The following is a 20,188-nucleotide window of genomic DNA, read 5'->3' on the forward strand; positions in this document are numbered from 1 at the left end:
AAAACACAGATATTTCAGCAGTAGCCAAGCATTCCTACGAAACTAGGCACGTAATATCATTTGACAAGACCAAGATCCTAGCAGCTATTCCTTGGAATCTGGAAAGGAAAATCCGCGAGGCTATCGAAATCAAGAAACATCCGAACAACATAAATTTAGAAGAAGGATACAAAATCAGTAATTCTTGGATGCCTATCATTCATAGTTTAAGACATACAGACCACAACATAAACACATGGGCCGCAACCCCATTACATAACAGCGCGGGCAAGCCCCCACTACCTGGCTGTGACATATACTTTCCAGAAGTCTCGCGAGACAGCCAGGGCTTACGTCAGCCAGAAAGGCTAGGATATAAAAGGCCAAGATCAAGGCCACTCTAGTAGTGTAATTTCTGCCTGGGAGACTGATTACCTCGGATCGAGTAGGGGCATTTCAGTCGCCTTGACAAAGAATACTGCAATGTATTCGAAACGTCGGCAAACTGTACGTGACATGCATACAAGTACAACACGGTTCAACCTGGAAATTAAATTAAATAAATAATCAAACTATTATTCGTTTTAAGGTACTTACAACATTTCACAGTACAGTAAAGGTTTCAGCCCTATGTACTGCTGAAGAACCTTGATCTTTTTTAAAATAACATATAATGTTAAAACACTACTTACTCTAATTTTAGATGACTAATTCTAAGTTGCATTGTAGTGTTAAAATGTGCTTGGATGAGAAATGTAAAAGTCTAAAATTGTTCAACAGTTCATTATGAGATGTCATTGATCTTGATGTGCGCGCGCGCGCGCGCACACACGCACGCACGCACACACTCTTTGTCTCTCTCTCTCACACACTCTCTCTCTTTTGATTTCTGTATTACAATGTTAAATGCTCTTATTTGAAATTTTAAAACGTCTTATTTCTAAAATTCACAGGGAAGTGTTCTTATGAGACGCGGTAATCGAAATAACTACTACCTTCATTTCTGGTGCAAAGGTGGCCTGACGTAGAGCTAACCACACTGTAGCATTCAGCGCCAGGGTGTAGCTCGGTTGATCTTAAGGGACCTGAGGGGAGGGGGGAATGGTGGGAGTAGCCCTGCCTATCATAATGTAGCCAGGCGCGGGTAAATGGCGAGAGTAGCCTGGATTCTCTTAAGGGAGGCCCATCATAAATTTTAGATCAAGCCCAACATACAAAATATCACATTTCATTCAAACGTTCCTGAAGAAGCACTGCATATTTTTGGCTAAAAAAGCAATTCGGAACTCATTAGAATTTTGTAAAATCACAAAAGAATTGAAAATTGAACAATATCACAGTTTAATTTTTATTTATTTTTTGCTCTTTGTTTTACATCGCACCGACACAGATATGTCTTATGGCGACGATGGGACTGGAAAGGCCTAGGAATGGGAAGGAAGCGTCCGTGGCCTTAGTTAAGGTACAGCCCCAGCATTTGCCTGGTGTGAAAATGGGAAACCACAGAAAACCATCTTCAGGGCTGCTGACAGTGGGGTTCGAACCCACTATCTCCCGAATACTGGATACTGGCCGCACTCAAGCGACTGCAACTATCGAGTTCGGTATATCACAGTTTAGTATCATACGATATTATTAATATGTACCCCAATATACCTATACAAAAAAAACAATAAAACTAATAGAAACAAATCTAAAAATTATAGCGGCCTAAGTATTTTAGAAGTAGAAGAATTTGTAAATCTGCTGGAATTTGCTCTTAATAACAATTATTTCAGATTTCACAATACTGTCTACAAACAACAGGGTCTCCCTACTGGGGTTACCGGGCTTGGGGATATTAGCTGAAATTTATACAAAGGTTATGCCGAAAGTTTTTAGCAGCGCGTAAACTGTAATTCTGAGGACAATGGGATTATTTTAATTTGAAAGAGCGATGTTTTTCGACCTTGGAACATGCGCGCGCAACCCCTCCTAGCGGTAGTTCCTCCACAGCGAGGGAAGAAAGCACAGGCATTGCTGAGTGAGACATGGTGCAAGATGGATCTGTCACGCCGTGAACTTCAAGCAATGACTTTTTATGATTATAAAAAGAAATTCAGTGCTGAAGAATGCCATTCTTCTTTGCTATTTTTTTTTTTTTTTTGTTTGTTAAAAATGAAGCCATGTTTTCCAGTGTTGACTTAGTTAAATGTAACAAAGGCTTTTCAGTCTGTCAAACACACAGCAAATACAATGTAAATTAAAATAGTGAATAGTGAAATAGTGTTTGGTGACAACGGACTTAACATCGGCAGTCTAGATAAATACGTAAGTTTTTTCATTATATTAATAATTGTATATATTTTGTTTTCTGTCATTACTGTTTCCTGTTATCACTAATCTCTCTATCATTGACAAGTTTAACGCTACGTAAACATTACTGTACATATACAAGCTTGTTTTTAAGTGATTTGATAGAATCTGAGGATGTTCTTGTAGAACGAAACATGTCATTCTTTGTATGTTAGTGTGTGTTTTACAGATATGTTTATAGTGTTTTAATTTACATTGTATTTGCTGTGTGTTTGACAGACTGAAAAGCCTTTGTTACATTCTTCTTTACCGGGCGAGTTGGCCGTGCGCGTAGAGGCGCGCGGCTGTTTGCTTGCATCCGGGAGACCGTGGGTTCGAGCCCCACTGTCGGCAGCCCTGAAGATGGTTTTCCGTGGTTTCCCATTTTCACACCAGGCAAATGCTGGGGCTGTACCTTAATTAAGGCCACAGCCGCTTCCTTCCCACTCCTAGCCCTTCCTTGTCCCATCGTCGCCATAAGACCTATCTGTGTTGGTTGCGACGTAAAGCAGCTAGAAAAAAAAAAAAAAAAAAAAACCATTCTTCTTTGCTGCGCGTTTTTGGTGAGGCTGCCCCTTCTAGAGCCACAGTTGGAAATTGGTTTCGCGAGTTTTCAAGGGGTCATCAGTCAACTGAAGATGAACCTCGTTCCGGTCGCCCAGCAACAGCTGTGACTCAAGAAAACATTGATGCTGTGAGGGAAATGATCAAAGCAGATCCACATCTTACATTTTGTGACATTGAAGGGACCTTAAATATTGGGTCAAGAGCAGCGCAAACCATCGTTCACAATTATTTAGGCCTTACCAAGAGATGTGCCCATTGGGTGCCACATTCCCTGACAGAAAGCAAAAAGGAGGAGAGAGTGGACTGGTGTCATTTCATGCTAGAAAAATCCAATGGAGGACAGTCTGAAGACACCTACAATATTGTCACAGGTGATGAAACATGGGTCTACCATTATGACCCTGAAACGAAGAGACAGTCTTCTGTGTGGTGCTTTCCAGGGGAGGAACCACCCACAAAAGTTCGACGAAGTCGGAGCTCCGGAAAGAAGATGGTGGCAATGTTTTTTTTACGAAAATGGGGCATTTCACCTCTGTGACATTTGACAAACGTCGTACAGTCAATGCTGAATGGTATGTGAATGACTGTCTTCCCAAAGTCCTCGCCACTTGGAGGTCACAGCACCCAAAGTCCAAGAGTGGGCACCTTCTGCTGCATCACGACAATGCATCTCCTTACAGGGCTTCCAGAACAATGGACTTTTTGAAAAGGGAAAAAGTGCAAGTGTTACCTCATCCCCCCTATTCACCTGACCTGGCCCCATGTGAATTCTTTCTGTTCCCTAAGTCCAAGGAAAAAATACATGGGCAGCAGTGTTCGTCAGATGAAGAGGCCATTGCAGCGTACAAGAGTGCACTAAGTGACATCCCGAAAGAAGCTTGGACTGAAACGTTTTCTAAGTGGTTTCAGAGAATGGAAAAATGTATATGTGCTAATGGAGAGTATTTTGAAAAGTTGTAATTGTTGTTTCGCAAATAAATTTTTTTTCTTACACTCTGCTAAAAACTTTCAGCATAACCCTCGTATAGACTATCTAGAACACTCAAAAGATCAGCAAAATCAAGAATATTTCCTTTTGGTGTAGGTTCGTGGACAATATTTTTGTTGTATTAGACAGAAGATTCACAGATGGGAAAAATATACTAGAACAGATAAACAAATTGGATCCTCACATAAAATTCACAATAGAGACTGAAATAGACCACACTTTAAAATATCTAGACATATCTGTAACCAGGCATGAAGATTACCTAACGTATAAAATATACAGAAAACCACACAAACATCAAACACAATAAAACAAGTTTCCACTCATCCCAATGCCCATAAGAAAACAGCATACCACAGCATAATATTCAGAGCCTTTAATATACCCCCATCTCATGAAGACCTAAAAAAAGAACTAAACTTAATCTATGAAATAGCCAAACAAAGCAGATACAACAAAGAATCGATCAATAAAATCATCCAAAAAATAAAACATCAGCCAAAATCAAAATTAATCAAAGAAAACAAATAAAAGAAAGACTATGTAATTTTAACTTTTAACATTGCCAATATCCATCCCATAACCAACCGACATCTTTAAAAGATGTAATTTAAGAATAGTCTTTAAAAACTTCTTGCAATAATGACACTATCCTGCATAATACTAAATCCGTTAACGAAAACAACAAATACAACTACTCAGGAGTATACCGAATGAAATGTTATATGTGTGAAGCCAGTTACATCGGACGCACTGGCAGGAGTTTCCTCATTCGGTACAATGAACATTTGGGTTGACATATTGATCGATATTTATATAAAATTCCTCTTCTATGGGATAACACAGAAGAATATAAACACAAATTTTCTAACATCAAAAGCAATATGGAAATTCTAAGGGCCCTTTGCTCAATATCCTAGAGGAATTTTATATAAATATCGATCAATATGTCAACCCAAATTTTAATCTTAACGAAATAACAGAAAACACTACAATATAACTTAGAATTAGTCATCTAGAATTAGAATAAGTAGCGTTTTAACATTCTATGTTATTTTAAAAGAGATCAAGTTTCTTCAGCAGCAGAAGATGGCCCACACATAGGGCCGAAGCCGGTACTGTACTGTAAAATGTTTGTACCTTATAATAAATAATAGGATTGATTAGGTGGAAAGTCCAATCTTCATACTTGTGATCATATAGGCTGTAACTACAAGTTAGAGAGTGTCAGCACACTAAAATATATATTAGTGTAGAAGACTCCAACAAATCTGTTTATGGACCAATGACTCAAGTGATACCAAGAAATATCACCAGTGTAAATGATGAATGCAGAAGGAAGAATTGCTGATTTACATATAAGCCTGTAGAATGAAATCCTCCAATAGAAGGGATTTACAAAAAAAAGAACAATGTGAGCATAAAACTGATAGAGATGAACAGATTCCCATAAAAATAAAATTAATGAAATACTAAGCATACCTTAGGTATCCTCAGGTCTTTGTGATTAGGGGTGATTACATTTGCCAGTTTCTTCATGTGCTCATGGAGAACCCTAAAAAAGAGAGAGAGAGAGAAGAGCATGAACAGAGAGGGAAAGCAAAAATAAAATAAAATAAAATAAAAAAATAAAAAAAATCATGAGAGCCAGCCTTCAACTTGGCATAAATATTCACAGAAAGCATAGAAATGTTAATAAATGAATGAAAAAAAAAAGTGTTTCTAGTACTTAGAAGAGATTTAAAGCCAAAATGAATGAGAATACAAGCAAAGCTGCAAGAGAAATATTTTATACCTGTAAAAGAACATATTCTACAATATTCATTCTACAAGAACATCCTCAGATTCTATCCAATAATTTCTGAACGTTCATACACATGTGCAATATACAGTTTACGTTAGAGAAATTCAAGTTATTAAAAACTACTCTATTATGGTTTAATCTGCCTTGACAATACACTTTCTGTTAATAAAAATATTTATTCATCGAATATGATCGCTAATGAAGAGAATGTTCATTGTTCTCGAAACCATAATACTATTTTAAATAGTTCTTAGTAAATTTAGAAAAGTCAATACAGGAATAAATAACAGCACCTATTATGGTCAAGTTTAACAACATTTAGAGAAACTCAATGATTGAACAAGTGTGACAAATTATATGACTGTTCAAGCTTGCTCGCAGCCTGCTAACACAAACCTATTGGAGAAGAGGCGCGGTGGGGAGAGGAAGGAGGAGGAGAGAGATAGGTCATAGCCTATTTGCTTTTATATGTAGTAGGAAATGAATGCATGAGAATAAATAAGTTACAGGATTGTGAGCAACTGCAAAAAAAAAAGACCTTGACACTGCTGTGAGATGGACAGCCAGACAATAGTATGATGATAAATGGGCTGAAAAGTTGGGTTGAGAGTTTTATCTAGAGGGAAAGCCCTCTGTCGGTGGAGAAATGGCATGGAATGACATTAGTAAATGAATAAGCTTGAGTGGAGCTTTTAAAGGTAGGGAAGATTATATGAAGATAAAATTATAATTCAAGAGGACAAATTGGGGCAAATATTAATTTTTCTCTCTCTCATTCTCAATCTGAAGATTGGTTGGCAGCAATTCTTCTCCTCCACTCCTCTCTGTTAGTCTCTTCATTTTTTCATATGATTCTGCTCCTATATCTCCTTGAACCTGTTTCATGTATTGTAATCTGTGCCTTCCTCTGCCTCTTTTGCCTTGTACCATTCCTTCCATAACATTTATTATAAAATCGTTGTGCCTATACAGATGTCCTATTAACGGGTCTCTTCTCTTCATTATTGTTTTCATTAGGGCTCTTTTTTCACCAACTCTTCTGAGAACTTCAATAGCACTGGTGATAAACTGCACCCTTGGTATAATCCTTTCTTTATATATGCCTCTTGTAGTTCACCCTTTATATTTATAATGCCTCTTTGATTTTTGTACAATTCATGTACTATCCGCCTGTCTCTGAAATCTAGACCAACATTATCATAATTTTCATCAACACAATCCAATTCACATTATTAAAAAGCTTTTTCCAAGTCCACAAATGCAACAAACAGCATTCCTTTTACGTTCAGCATTTTATCTACAATGTGTCTTAACATTAAAATAGTCTCCCTTTTTCCTCTTTTCCATCTAAATCCAAACTGATCTTCATCTAAATTCCATTCAATTTTGTTGTTATTTTCTTGTATACTACTATTGTTAATATTTTAGACGTGTGATAATAGGCTCAAGGTACGGTGTGCTTCACATTTTAGAGTACCTAGTTTCTTTGGTATTGGGATTATGATGCACTTTTTAAAATCTTCCAGTGTTTCTCCAGTTTCATATATTTTGATTAATTTGAAGATATAACTATGTGTTTCATCATCGCGATTGACCTATCTTTTGATAGGGTGATCATGGGAGACTACTGGCAAAAATGAGTGCAATTGGACTTGACAAAAGAGTGACTGAATGGGTGGCTCTGTCTCTAGAAAATAGAACTCAGAGTAGGCGAAGCTTTATCTGTCCCTGTAATAATTAAGAGGAGAATTCCTCAAGGCAGTATTATTGGACCTTTATGTTTTCTTATATATATCAATGATATGTGTAAAGAAGTGGAATCAGAGATAAGGCTTTTTGCAGATGTTATTCTGTACAGAGTAATAAATAAGTTACAAGATTGTGAGCAACTGCAACATGACCTCAATGTTGTGAGATGGACAGTAGGCAACGGTATGATGATAAATGGGGTTAAAAGTCAGGTTGTGAGTTTCTTAAATAGGAAAAGTTCTCTCAGTTTTAATTACTGCGTTGACGGGGTGAAAGTTCCCTTTGGGGATCATTGTAAGTACCTAGGTCCTAATATAAGGAAAGATCTTCATTGGGGTAATCACATAAATGGGATTGTAAATAAAGGGTACATATCTCTGCACATGGTTATGAGGGTGTTTAGGGGTTGTAGTAAGGATGTAAAGGAGAGGGCATATAAGTCTCTGGTAGGACCCCAACTAGAGTATGGTTCCAGTGTATGGGACACTCACCAGGATTACTTGATTCAAGAAATGGAAAAAATCCAAAGAAAAGAAGCTTGATTTGTTCTGGGTGATTTCCGACAAAAGAGTAGCGTTACAAAAATGTTGCAAAGTTTGGGCTGTAAAGATTTGGGAGAAAGGAGATGAGCTGCTCGACTACATGGTATGTTGCAGGTTATAAATTTCATTTCTTGTTTGTATTGAAGATCTACTTGTGATACAAAATAATTATAATTTTATTATAGACCACCTATTCAATACATTACAAGTTAATATGGAGTTACATCCTTATTAAATTGTTAACATGGCACAAGTTTCGCTCCTTTTAGTGAGCATCACCAGCCAAATAACATTTATTCAAGGTTTAATAAGATCATGAACATATTCTATTGAGCTAAAAATATGCTTTACAAGCATGAGTGACAAGTCTTACGATATTTTACTGATCATGTAACAACTAAAAAGTTAAGTCTTAAGCTTAAATACAATTGTCTAAAATCTTGGTATTTTTTTTTTGCTAGTTGCTTTACGTCGCACCGACACAGATAGGTCTTATGGCGAGGACGGGATAGGGAAGGGCTATGAGTGTGAAGGAAATGGCTGTGACCTTCATTAAGGTACAGCTCCAGCATTTGCCTGGTGTGAAAATGGGAAACCACGTAAAACCATGCATTCATACCTTACATCACTGCCTGCACGGTACAGATGCTATGGTTACACTTCCGTCACACATTCTGTTGCGTCATGTTACACAAATTTTCGGATGACCCCCAGCCAAAAGACATATTTATGCCAAAAAGTACAACTGATGGCAGTCAATGATACTTTTAGCTTTGGCCAAATGTGAAATCCCTGAACAGAGTACTGTTAACACTTTCCTGGCCTGTTACAAGCAGTGAGAAGCGATCACCTTTAGTCGTGCATGTGCCGTGAGTTTTGAGACTGGCATTTTGGGATTTATACCTTTATTTTGCAACATGGCAAGTGAAAGGGGAGTCAGTGAGAATGAGACTTTCAATTTTGAACTCCACAAATATAGACGAAAGTGATTTTTTTTTGTCTGAAGAGTCGGATGTTCAACTGGTAAGTCTTATGAGTGCAAGAGCAACTGAAGTGCCCTAGTGAATGAAGCAGCTGATGAATGGACTGACGTGAGTAATTCAGATCCAGGACCTTTAACTACCATTCCTATATGAATAAATTATAAATCAAGATGAATTTTACCCTCACATTTTGACATGACAACTGAGCCTAAGAGAATTCTTTACCTTTTGTTGATAACAATTTTGACATATTTCACCAAAAAACAGTAATTTAGGGAGATAAAAAAAAAACCCAAACAAACAGGCAACGCCTCCAACTCGAAGATGTAGAATCAAAGATCGGTCACTCTTTCCAATATATGGGCTTATTTTTAAATGGAATTACTCTTATGCTGTTTATGTGCTAACATGCTGCCATGAAAAATTTCAATAACTTTATAAACATCTCTGTGACGGAGTATATCAAATATTCAAAATATATTCTTTACATAATGTACATATCCATGTTCATAGCTAGTGCCAAATTTTCGGTCCGTGTACCGACAAAACGCTTCTGTCCATGAAGAGTTAAATGAATAATTCCAACATAAACGGTCCGTTATTGGAAATGATAAATTTTCCAGCTAACTCATTCTTGGTTGCCAGCATTAATGGTTAAATGAATGCACCTGCAAATAGAGTCAATTTCATAAGAGATGAAAAAATAAACTGCAATCATACGATTTTCTGTTTTTAAAATATTTGTATTTGAAGTACAAAGAATTATGCAGATTTGGGGTTTGTTTTATTTCAAATGATTCTCTCAAAATATGAAGGTTCCTACACAGTTCATTAAATTTATTTAGTTCTGCTGCAACAAGGTTAGAAAATATTGTAAAATCATAAATTTCTCCAATACAAAATAATTGAACATATGTGACCCATTGCACAGAAAGGGACTCAAATGGAAATTCTAAGTTCCCAAGGAGGGAATTAGATGCCAAAGTCAGTACAGGAAATTTTACAGTAGAGCTAAACAAAAGTGTCTGGGGTATAAAAACTAGCATTTCTATGCTTTGACTTCTTGTGCTACATATGGGTCTTCATAATAAACTAAGTTACACAGCAGTTTAAGTCTTCGTCACTTGATGTCATGAAAACTTTTGTACAATTGGTAAGAAAATTAGTGAAAGCTGGAATTGCTTTTTTCTCAAAATACAGTTTTCTTAATAGCAATAGTCAATAATGAATATCCTTGTAAGTATTGCACCTAGAATCATGGACTCTTAAAATGCTCAGTATCTTAAGCCAATTTTAGTACTACAAAAATCTCAAAACAATCAGACTTCAGGACCTTTTCCACGCAATGGGTCATACATATAGTTTTATAATTCAATCTAAATTAATTATATTTTGCAATTGGCGCCAAATTTACATCAGATTACAATAAAGGAATTTCATTTTTGTTCCATATTCATTTACAATTTTAAGATCAAAGAATTTTCACACACAAATTTTGTTTAAATATATATCCACCTGTTCAATAAGCACCATTGCACGTTCCTTAGAATAAGATTTTGGCAAGTCTGAATAAGTAAAATTTTCGTAGAGCGAAATTAAGTATAGCGAATAAGTATACAGTATGGCTCAGAAGTCAACAGGGCTGAAGTCAGAATGTAAATAATCACTAAGGCTGTGGAAAAGACAAAGGAACAGAAATTGGATTGTTAAAAAAATTATTATTATTATTATTATTATTATTATTAATAAAAAAAGGAAAATGGTTGACACGTTCATTGAGCACATCGCTTGCAGATAAAAACTGGAAAAAATAATATATCTGGTATTTACTTTACGTCGCACCAACACAGATAGGTCTTATGGTGACGATGGGATAGGAAAGGCCTAGGAAGTGAAAGGAAGCGGCCGTGGCCTTAATTAAGGTACAGCTCCGGCATTTGCCTGGTGTGAAAATGGGAAACCACGGAAAACCATCTTCAGGGCTGCCGACAGTGGGGCCCGAACCCACTATCTCCCGATTACTGGGTACTGACTGCACTTAAGCGACTGCAGCTATCGAGCTCAGTAAATAATATATCAAGAAAAGAAGAAAATATGAGAGAAAAAAGGATATCGGCAAGAGAAGAGTCGCAATCTCCCGATAAGGGAAGACATACAGCTGTTGGCGGAGCTGCAGAGGATCAAACAAGCCTTCGGGCTGAATACCGTACATACATACATACAAGGGAAGACATATATTGGATAAGAGAAATACCTTTACCAAAAGTGAAATAATAATACTAGATTATAAATTTCACCTGTTCAATAAATAACAGTTTTTTAAATTTAAATTTAAGAAATATTTCTTAACATATTACATATAGGGACATGTTTCACCCATAATGAGGGCATAATCAGCCTAAAAAGCTCATACCTGAAAGAAAGATAGATCAGGATCCTGATTGTTCTTGTTGATGTTTGAGTCATCAGTCGATAGACTGGTTTGATGCAGCCCTCTATGCCACTCTATCTTGTGCTAACCTTTTCATTTCTACGTAACTATTGCATCCTACATCTGCTCTAATCTGCTTGTCATATTCATACCTTGGTCTACCCCTACCGTTCTTACCACCTCCACTTCCTTCAAAAACCAACTGAACAAGTCCTGGGTGTCTTAAGATGTGTCCTATCATTCTATCTCTTCTTCTCGTCAAATTTAGCCAAATCGATCTCTTCTCACCAATTCGATTCAGTATCTCTTCATTCGTGATTCGATCTATCCATCTCACCTTCAGCATTCTTCTGTAACACCACATTTCAAAAGCTTCTATTCTCTTTCTTTCTGAGCTAGTTATCGTCCATGTTTCACTTCCATACAATGCCACGCTCCACACGAAAGTCTTCAAAAACATCTTTCTAATTCCTATATCAATGTTTGAAGTGAGCAAATTTTTTTTCTTAAGAAAGCTCTTCCTTGCTTGTGCTAGTATGCATTTTATGTCCTCCTTACTTCTGCCATCGTTAGTTATTTTACTACCCAAGTAACAATATTCATCTACTTCCTTTAAGACTTCATTTCAGAATCTAATATTTCCTACATCACCTGCCTTCGTTCGACTGCACTCCATTACTTTTGTCTTGGACTTATTTATTTTCATCTTGTACTCCTTACCCAAAACTTCATCCATACCATTCAGCAACTTCGAGATCTTCTGCAGACTCAGATAAAATAACAATATCATCGGCAAATCTCAAGGTTTTAATTTCCTCTCCTTGGACTGTGATTCCCTTTCCAAATTTCTCTTCGATTTCCTTTACTGCCTGTTCTATGTAAACATTGAAAAGGAGAGGGGACAAACTGCAGCCTTGTCTCACTCCTTTCTGGATTGCTGCTTCTTTTTCAAAGCCCTCGATTCTTATCACTGCAGACTGATTTTTATACAGATTGTAGATAATTCTTCGTTCTCGGTATCTGATCCCAGCCATCTTCAGAATCATAAATAGCTCGGTCCAATCAACATTATCGAATGCCATTTCTAGATCTATGAATGCCATGTACGTGGGCTTGTCCTTCTTGATTCGATCCTCTAAGATCAGACGAAAAGTCAGGATTGCTTCACATGTTCCTACATTTCTTCTGAAGCCAAATTGATCTTCTCCCAACTCAGCTTCAACTTGTTTTTCCGTTCTTCTGTAAATAATACCTGTTAAAATTTTTCAGGCATGAGATACTAAACTAATAGTGCGGTAGTTTTCACACCTGTCAGCACCGGCTTTCTTGGGAATAGGTATAACAACATTCTGCCAAAAATCGGATGGGACTTCTCCTGTCTTATACATCTTGCACACTAAATGGAATAACCATGCCATGCTGGTTTCTACCAAGGCAGTCAGTAATTCAGAGGGAATGACATCAATTCCAGGTGCCTTGTTCCTATTTAGGTCACTCACAGCTTTGTCAAACTCTGACCTCAAAATTGGGTCTCCCATTTCATCAGCATAAAAAGCCTCTTCATGTTCCAGAACCAAATTATCTACATCTTTACCTTGATACAACTGTTGGATATGCTCCTGCCATCTTTCTGCTTTGTCTTCTTTCCCTAGAAGTGGCTTTCCATCTGAGATCTTAATATTCATACACCTAGATTTCCTTTCTCCAAAGATTTCCTTGATTTTCCTGTATGCAGCATATACCTTTCCCAGGACCATACAGCCTTCGTCATCCTTGCACTTCTCCTTCAGCCATTCTTCCTTAGCTACTTTGCATTTTCTATTCACTTGATTCTTTAATCGCCTGTATTCTTTTCTGCCCTCTTTATTTCTAGCATTCTTGTATTTTCGTCGTTCATCAATCAGGTCCAGTATCTCCTGAGTTATCCACTGATTCTTAGTTGATCTTTTCTTCCTTCCTAGCATTTCTTCAGCAGCCCTACTGACTTCATTTTTCATGACTTTCCACTCTTCCTCTATAGTGTTTCCTTCAGCCTTTTCATTTAGTCCTTGTGCAACATGTTCCTTGAAACAATCCCTCACACTCTTTTCTTTCAACTTGTCTATATCCCATCTTTTTGCATTCTTTCCTTTCTTCAATTTCTTCAACTTCAGATGGCATTTCATGACCAACAAGTTGTGGTCAGAGTCCACGTCTGCTCCTGGGAAAGTTTTGCAATCCAACACCTGGTTTCTGAATCTCTGCCTAATCATAATGAAGTCTATTTGATACCTTCCAGTGTCTCCAGGTCTCGTCCACGTATACAGCCGTCGTTTGTGGTGTTTGAACCAAGTATTGGCAAGGACTAAATTATGATCAGTGCAGAATTCAATCAGCTGACTTCCTCTTTCGTTCCTTTGTCCCAATCCAAATTCTCCTACTGTACTACCTTCTCTTCCTTGGCCTACCACTGCATTCCAGTCTCCCATCACAATTAGATTCTCATCACCTTTTACATATTGTATTACATCTTCTATCTCCTCATATATTCTTTCGATTTCTTTGTCATCCGCGGAACTAGTAGGCATATAGACCTTCACTATTGTGGTGGGCATTGGTAGGTGTCTATCTTGACGACAATAATTCTTTCAATATGCTGGTCATAGTAGCTTACCCGCTGCCCTATTTTCATATTCATTATTAAACCAACTCCTGCATTTCCCCTATTTGATTTTGTGTTGATAATTCGGTAGTCGCCTGACCAAAAATCTAGTTCTTCCTGCCAACGAACTTCACTTATACTAACTACATCTAACTTTGGCCTATCCATCTCCCTTTTCAGATTCTCTAACCTACCACAACGATTCAAACTTCTAACATTCCACGCTCCGACTCGCAGAATGTCAGTATCCACCTTCCTGATGATCGCCCCCTCTCGTCTAGTCCCCACCCGGAGATCCGAATGGGGGACTAGTTTACCTCCGGAATATTTTACCCGGGAGGAAGCCATCATCAGTACATCATTCATACAGAGAGAGCTGCATGTCCTCGGGAGGTATTTACGGCTGTAGTTTCCCGTTGCTTTCAGCCGTGTAGCAGTATCAACACAGCTAAGCCATGCTGAGTATTATTACAAGGCCGTATCAGTCAATCATCTAGACTGCCGCCCTTGCAACTACCGAAATGCTGCTACCCCCCTTTCGATGAACCATTCGTTAGTCTGGTCTCTCAACATATACCCATTCGATATGGTTGCATCTGCAGCTTGGCTACCTGTATCATTGGGACACGCAAGCCTCCCCACCGCAGCAAGGTCACATGGTTCGCAGAGGAGGGATTGTTCTTATACGTCAAAAATATAAATAAGAGGATACTGTTTTAGGTCCTCCCCTGCGAACCATGTGACCTTGCCGCGGTGGGGAGGCTTGCGTGTCCCAATGAAGCAGATAGCCCAGCCGCAGGTGCAACCATATCGGATGGGTATCTGTTGCGGGACCAGACTAAGGAATGGTTCATTGAAAGGGGGGTGGCAGCCTTTCGGAAGTTGCACGGGTGGCAGTCTGGATGATTGACTGATACGGCCTTGTAATAATACTCAACATGGCTTAGCTGTGTTGATACTGCTACACGGCTGAAAGCAACGGGGAACTACAGCCGTAACTAACTCCTGAGGACATGCAGCTCTTTCTGTATGAATGATTTGCTGATGATGGATTCCTCCCGGGTAAGATATTTCGGAGGTAAACTAGTCCCCCATTCGGATCTCCAGGTGGGGACTACACAAGAGGGGCGATAATCAGGAAGATGGATACTGACATTCTGCGAGTCGGAGCGTGGAATGTTCGAAGTTTGAATCGTTGTGGTAGGTTAGAGAATCTGAAAAGGGAGATGGATAGACTAAAGTTAGATGTAGTTGGTATAAGTGAAGTACGTTGGCAGGAAGAACAGGTTTTTTGGTCAGGCAACTACCAAATTATCAACATGAAATCAAACAGGGGAAATGCAGGAGTTGGTTTAATAAATAAGAAAATAGGGCAGCGGGTAAGCTACTACAACCAACATAGTGAAATAATAATTGTCGTCAAGATAGACACCAAACCAATGCCCACCACAATAGTGCAGGTCTATATGCCTACTAGTTCAGCGGATGATGAGGAAATCGAAAGAATATATGAAGAGATAGAAGATTTAATACAATATGTAAAAGGTGACGAGAATCTAATTGTGATGGGAGACTGGAATACAGTGGTAGGCCAAGGAGGAGGAGGTAATAAAGTAGGAGAATTCGGATTGGTACGAAGGAACGAAAGAGGAAGAGGGCTGGTTGAATTCTGCACTGATCATAATTTAGTCCTTGCCAATACTTGGTTCAAACACCACAAACGACGGCTTTATACGTGGACGAGACCTGGAGACATTGGAAGGTATCAAATAGACTTCATTATGATTAGGTAGAGATTCAGAAACCAGGTGTTGGATTGCAAAACTTTCCCAGGAGCAGACGTGGACTCTGACCACAACTTGTTGGTCATGAAATGTCATCTGAAGTTGAAGAAATTGAAGAAAGGAAAGAATGCAAAAAGATGGGATATAGACAAGTTGAAAGAAAAGAGCGCGAGGGATTCTTTCAAGGAACATGTTGCAAAAGGACTAAATGAAAAGGCTCAAGGAAACACAATAGAGGAAGAGTGGATAGTCATGAAAAATGAAGTCAGTAGGGCTGCTGAAGAAATGCTAGGAAGGAAGAAAAGATCAACTAAGAATCAGTGGATAACTCAGGAGATACTGGACCTGATTGATGAACGACGAAAATACAAGAATGCTAGAATTGAAGAGGGCAGAAAAGAATACAGGGAATTAAAGAATGAAGTGGATAGAAAGTGCAAGGATGTCGAAGGTTGTATGGTCCTAGAAAAGATAGATGCTGCATACAGGAAAATCAAGGACACCTTTGGAGAAAGGAAATCTACGTGTATGAATATTAAGAGCTCAGATGGAAAGCCACTTCTAGGGAAAGAAGACAAAGCAGGAAGATGGCAGGACATATCCAACAGTTGTTATCAAGGTAAAGATATAGATAATTTGGTGCTGCAACAAGAAAAGGCTCTTGATGCTGATGAAATGGGAGACCCAATTTTGATGTCAGAGTTTGACAGAGCTGTGAGAGACCTAAATAGGAACAAGGCACCTGGAATTGATGACATTCCCTCTGAATTACTGACTGCCTTAGGAGAAACCAGCATGGCAAGGCTATTCCATTTAGTGTGTAAGATGTATGAGACAGGAGAAGTCCCATCCAATTTTCAGCAGAATGTTGTTATACCTATTCCCAAGAAAGCCGGTGGTGACGGGTGTGAAAACTATCGCACCATTAGTTTAGTATCTCATGCCTGCAAACACGTATTATTTACAGAAGAACGGAAAAACAAGTTGAAGCTGAGTTGGAAGATCAATTTGGCTTCAGAAGAAATGTAGGAACACGTGAAGCAATCTGACTTTACGTCTTATCATAGAGGATCGAATCAAGAAGGTCAAGCCCACGTACATGGCATTCATAGATCTACAAAAGGCGTTCGATAATGTTGACTGGACCAAGCCATTTAAGATTCTGAAGGTGATTGGGATTAGATACCGAGAATGAAGAATTATCTACAATCTGTATAAAAATCAGTCTGCAGTGATAAGAATCAAGGGCTTTGAAAAAGCAGCAGCAATCCAGAAAGGAGTGAGGCAAAGCTGCAGTTTGTCCCCTCTCCTTTTCAATGTTCACATAGAACAGGCAATAACGGAAATCAAAGAGGAATTTGGAAAGGGAATCACAGTCCAAGGAGAGGAAATCAAAACCTTGAGATTTGCTGATGATATTTTATTTATCTGAGACTGCAGAAGATCTCGAGAAGCTGCTGAATGGTATGGATGAAGTCTTGGGTAAGGAGTACAAGATGAAAATTAGTAAGTCCAAAACAAAAGTAATGGAGTGCAGTCGAACGAAGGCAGGTGATGTAGGAAATATTAAATTAGGAAAAGAAGTCTTAAAGAAACTAGATGAATATTGTTACTTGGGTAGTAAAATAACTAATGATGGCAGAAGTAAGGAGGACATAAAATGCAGATTAGCACAAGCAAGGAAGATCTCTCTTTAGAAAAGAAATTTGCTCACTTCAAGCATTGATATAGGAATTAGAAGGATGTTTTTGAAGACTTTTGTGTGGAGTGTGGCATTGTATGGAAGTGAAACATGGACGATAACTAGCTCAGAAAGAAAGAGAATAGAAGCTTTTGAAATGTGGTGTTACAGAAGAATGCTGAAAGTGAGATGGATAGATCGAATCACAAATGAAGAGAATTGGCGAGAGGAGATTGATTTGGCTAAATTTGACAAGAATTGATAGAATGATAGGACACATCTTAAGACACCCAGGACTTGTTCAGTTGGTTTTGGAAGGAAGTGTAGGTGGTAAGAACGGTAGAGGTGGACCAAGGTATGAATATGACAAGCAGATTAGAGCAGATGTAGGATGCAGTAGTTACGTAGAAATGAAAAGGTTAGCACATGGTAGGGTGGCATGGAGAGCTGCACCAAACCAGTCTATGGACTGAGGACTCAAACAACAACAACAACAACAACAACAACAACAACAACAACAACAACAACAACAACAACAACAACAACAACAACAACAACAACAACAACAACAACAACAACAACAACAACAACAACAACAACAACAACAACAACAACAACAACAACAACAACAACAACAACAACAACAACAACAACAACAACAACAACAACAACAACAACAACAACAACAACAACAACAACAACAACTGTTTTAGGTACAAATGTGTATAACATGACTGGCAAGTAGAAGATAGTAGTTATAAGCACTTCTATGACGAAGTCTTATAACCAATCCTTATTGTAGATCTTTACGAATGTCTTGTTTTTAAAATGTGACAAGTAGGTAGTTAAAAGTTCGAAAAGAATACGTAAATTGCTGCCATTATAAGCTCCTTACGCTATCTCCACAATAAGGCATCATATTTACCAGATTTCATTTTAACACAGCAATTTACGTATTCTCTTTGAACTTTTAACTAACTACTTGTCACCACATTTAAATAACAAGACATTTGTAAAGATCTATAATAAGGATTGATTATAAGACTTTATCATAATAGTACTTATAACTACTATATTCTACTTGCCAGTCATTTTATAAACATTTGTACCTAAAACAGTATCCTCTTATTTATATACGCTTCGATCGGTCGGATAGAAGGCGTGGTGGCGGGACAGAAATTTACTGCAGAAACGATCTAAAGAGCCGTGTGATATGTACTTCTTCCCAGGGTGTATGAACACGGCCGGAATTCATGTTCGTTGAAGTAAATATCAACAGACAAAAAGTGATGTTTTCTGTCATATACAAACCGCCTGGTGTAACTTATATGACCGAATTCAAAACGTCTTTACTAGACTTCCAGGCTATTTATGAATACATAATCATTATGGGCGACTTTAACTGTAACCTACTTAATATGACTCATGACAGTAAACGATTATTAGATTTGTTTACAACTTGTAACATGACTGTTCTCCCGCTACAACCCACGAACCACGTGTATGCAACAAACTGTTCATCACACACACTCATAGATCTCATTATAACGAACAACCCAGGTAAAGTAATAACCCATGGACAAATCCCTGTACCATCCATTTCGACCCACGACCTTATATATTTATCGTATTCCCTCAAAGTGCCTAAATACAAACCCAAGTACATAACTGTCAGAAATACGAAGGACTTAAACTTGGATTTCTTGAAATATGATGCTTATCAACTACCGTGGGACGATATACGGAGTCTAAATGATACTGACGCTAAAGGTAACTTGTTTAATACGATGGTAAAGAACTTGTATGACAGACATGCCCCCAAACGTCGAATAAAGGTTTCTCGCCCTTTTTGTCTATGGCTAGATGATGGAACCAAGAGAATGATGGCCCACCGTGACTTTATTTCGACATTATAAGCAAACCCTAGATGATGCAGACTTCGAATCTTACCGAATCTTACCGAATCTTAAGAAATCGCACAAAGCAAATAATCAGAAATAAAAAATGTGCATATTTCCGGAATTTAGCTAACAACATAAATTCTAATCGTGCATGAGACCAACTTAGAGCTCTGGGAATAGGAAAACATCAACAGAGACAGACAACTCCTGACATTCCACTTGACGAACTGAATGATTACTTTAGTAGAATAAATATTCAACCTACCCCAATTAACTGCACCGACTCACCGCCCTCCCCTCCAGCCAATCCACCATTCACATTTCACAGTGTCACAGAAAATGAGGTTAAAAAGGCTTTGTACTCGATTAAATCAAAGGCCACAGGTGTAGACAATATTCCTATTGCTTTTATACATAACATTATGGGTGCTGTCCTGCCTATACTGATGCACATACTGAACTTTTGTTTACTAAATGGAACTTTCCCAACTGTCTGGAAAACAGCCAATATTATACCGGTACCTAGGAGTTTAGACCCACAATCACCCTCTGACTATCGTCCGGTGTCCATACTCTCTGTGCTTTCTAAAGCCTTTGAATGTTTAGTATACGAGCAGGTTCTGGAGTACATAAATAAAAATGCTCTTTTGGACCCTTTGCAGTCTGGATTTAAGAAGGGGCACAGTACCGCGACAGCACTTTTGAAGGTTACTGAAGACATTAGAAATGCTATGGACAAACGACTGCTTACTATACTTATCCTTCTTGACTTCAGTAGCGCCTTTGACACTATAGACATTAAGA

General features: G+C 38.2%; 1 protein-coding gene across 5 annotated transcripts in view; it reads right to left on the reverse strand.

Moving 5' to 3' along the window:
• Positions 1-20,188, reverse strand: part of Gapvd1 (GTPase activating protein and VPS9 domains 1) — a 674,762-nt gene that overhangs the window by 61,057 nt on the left and 593,517 nt on the right. For all 5 annotated transcript variants that reach the window (XM_067138086.2, XM_067138089.2, XM_067138085.2 and 2 more), the window contains one exon: positions 5,351-5,423. In XM_067138086.2, coding sequence (XP_066994187.2) covers positions 5,351-5,423 — 73 coding nt within the window. The remainder of the gene's footprint in view (positions 1-5,350; positions 5,424-20,188) is intronic.

Source organism: Anabrus simplex, chromosome 1 (genome assembly GCF_040414725.1).
Source record: "Anabrus simplex isolate iqAnaSimp1 chromosome 1, ASM4041472v1, whole genome shotgun sequence".
Taxonomy (NCBI): Eukaryota; Metazoa; Arthropoda; class Insecta; order Orthoptera; family Tettigoniidae; genus Anabrus; species Anabrus simplex.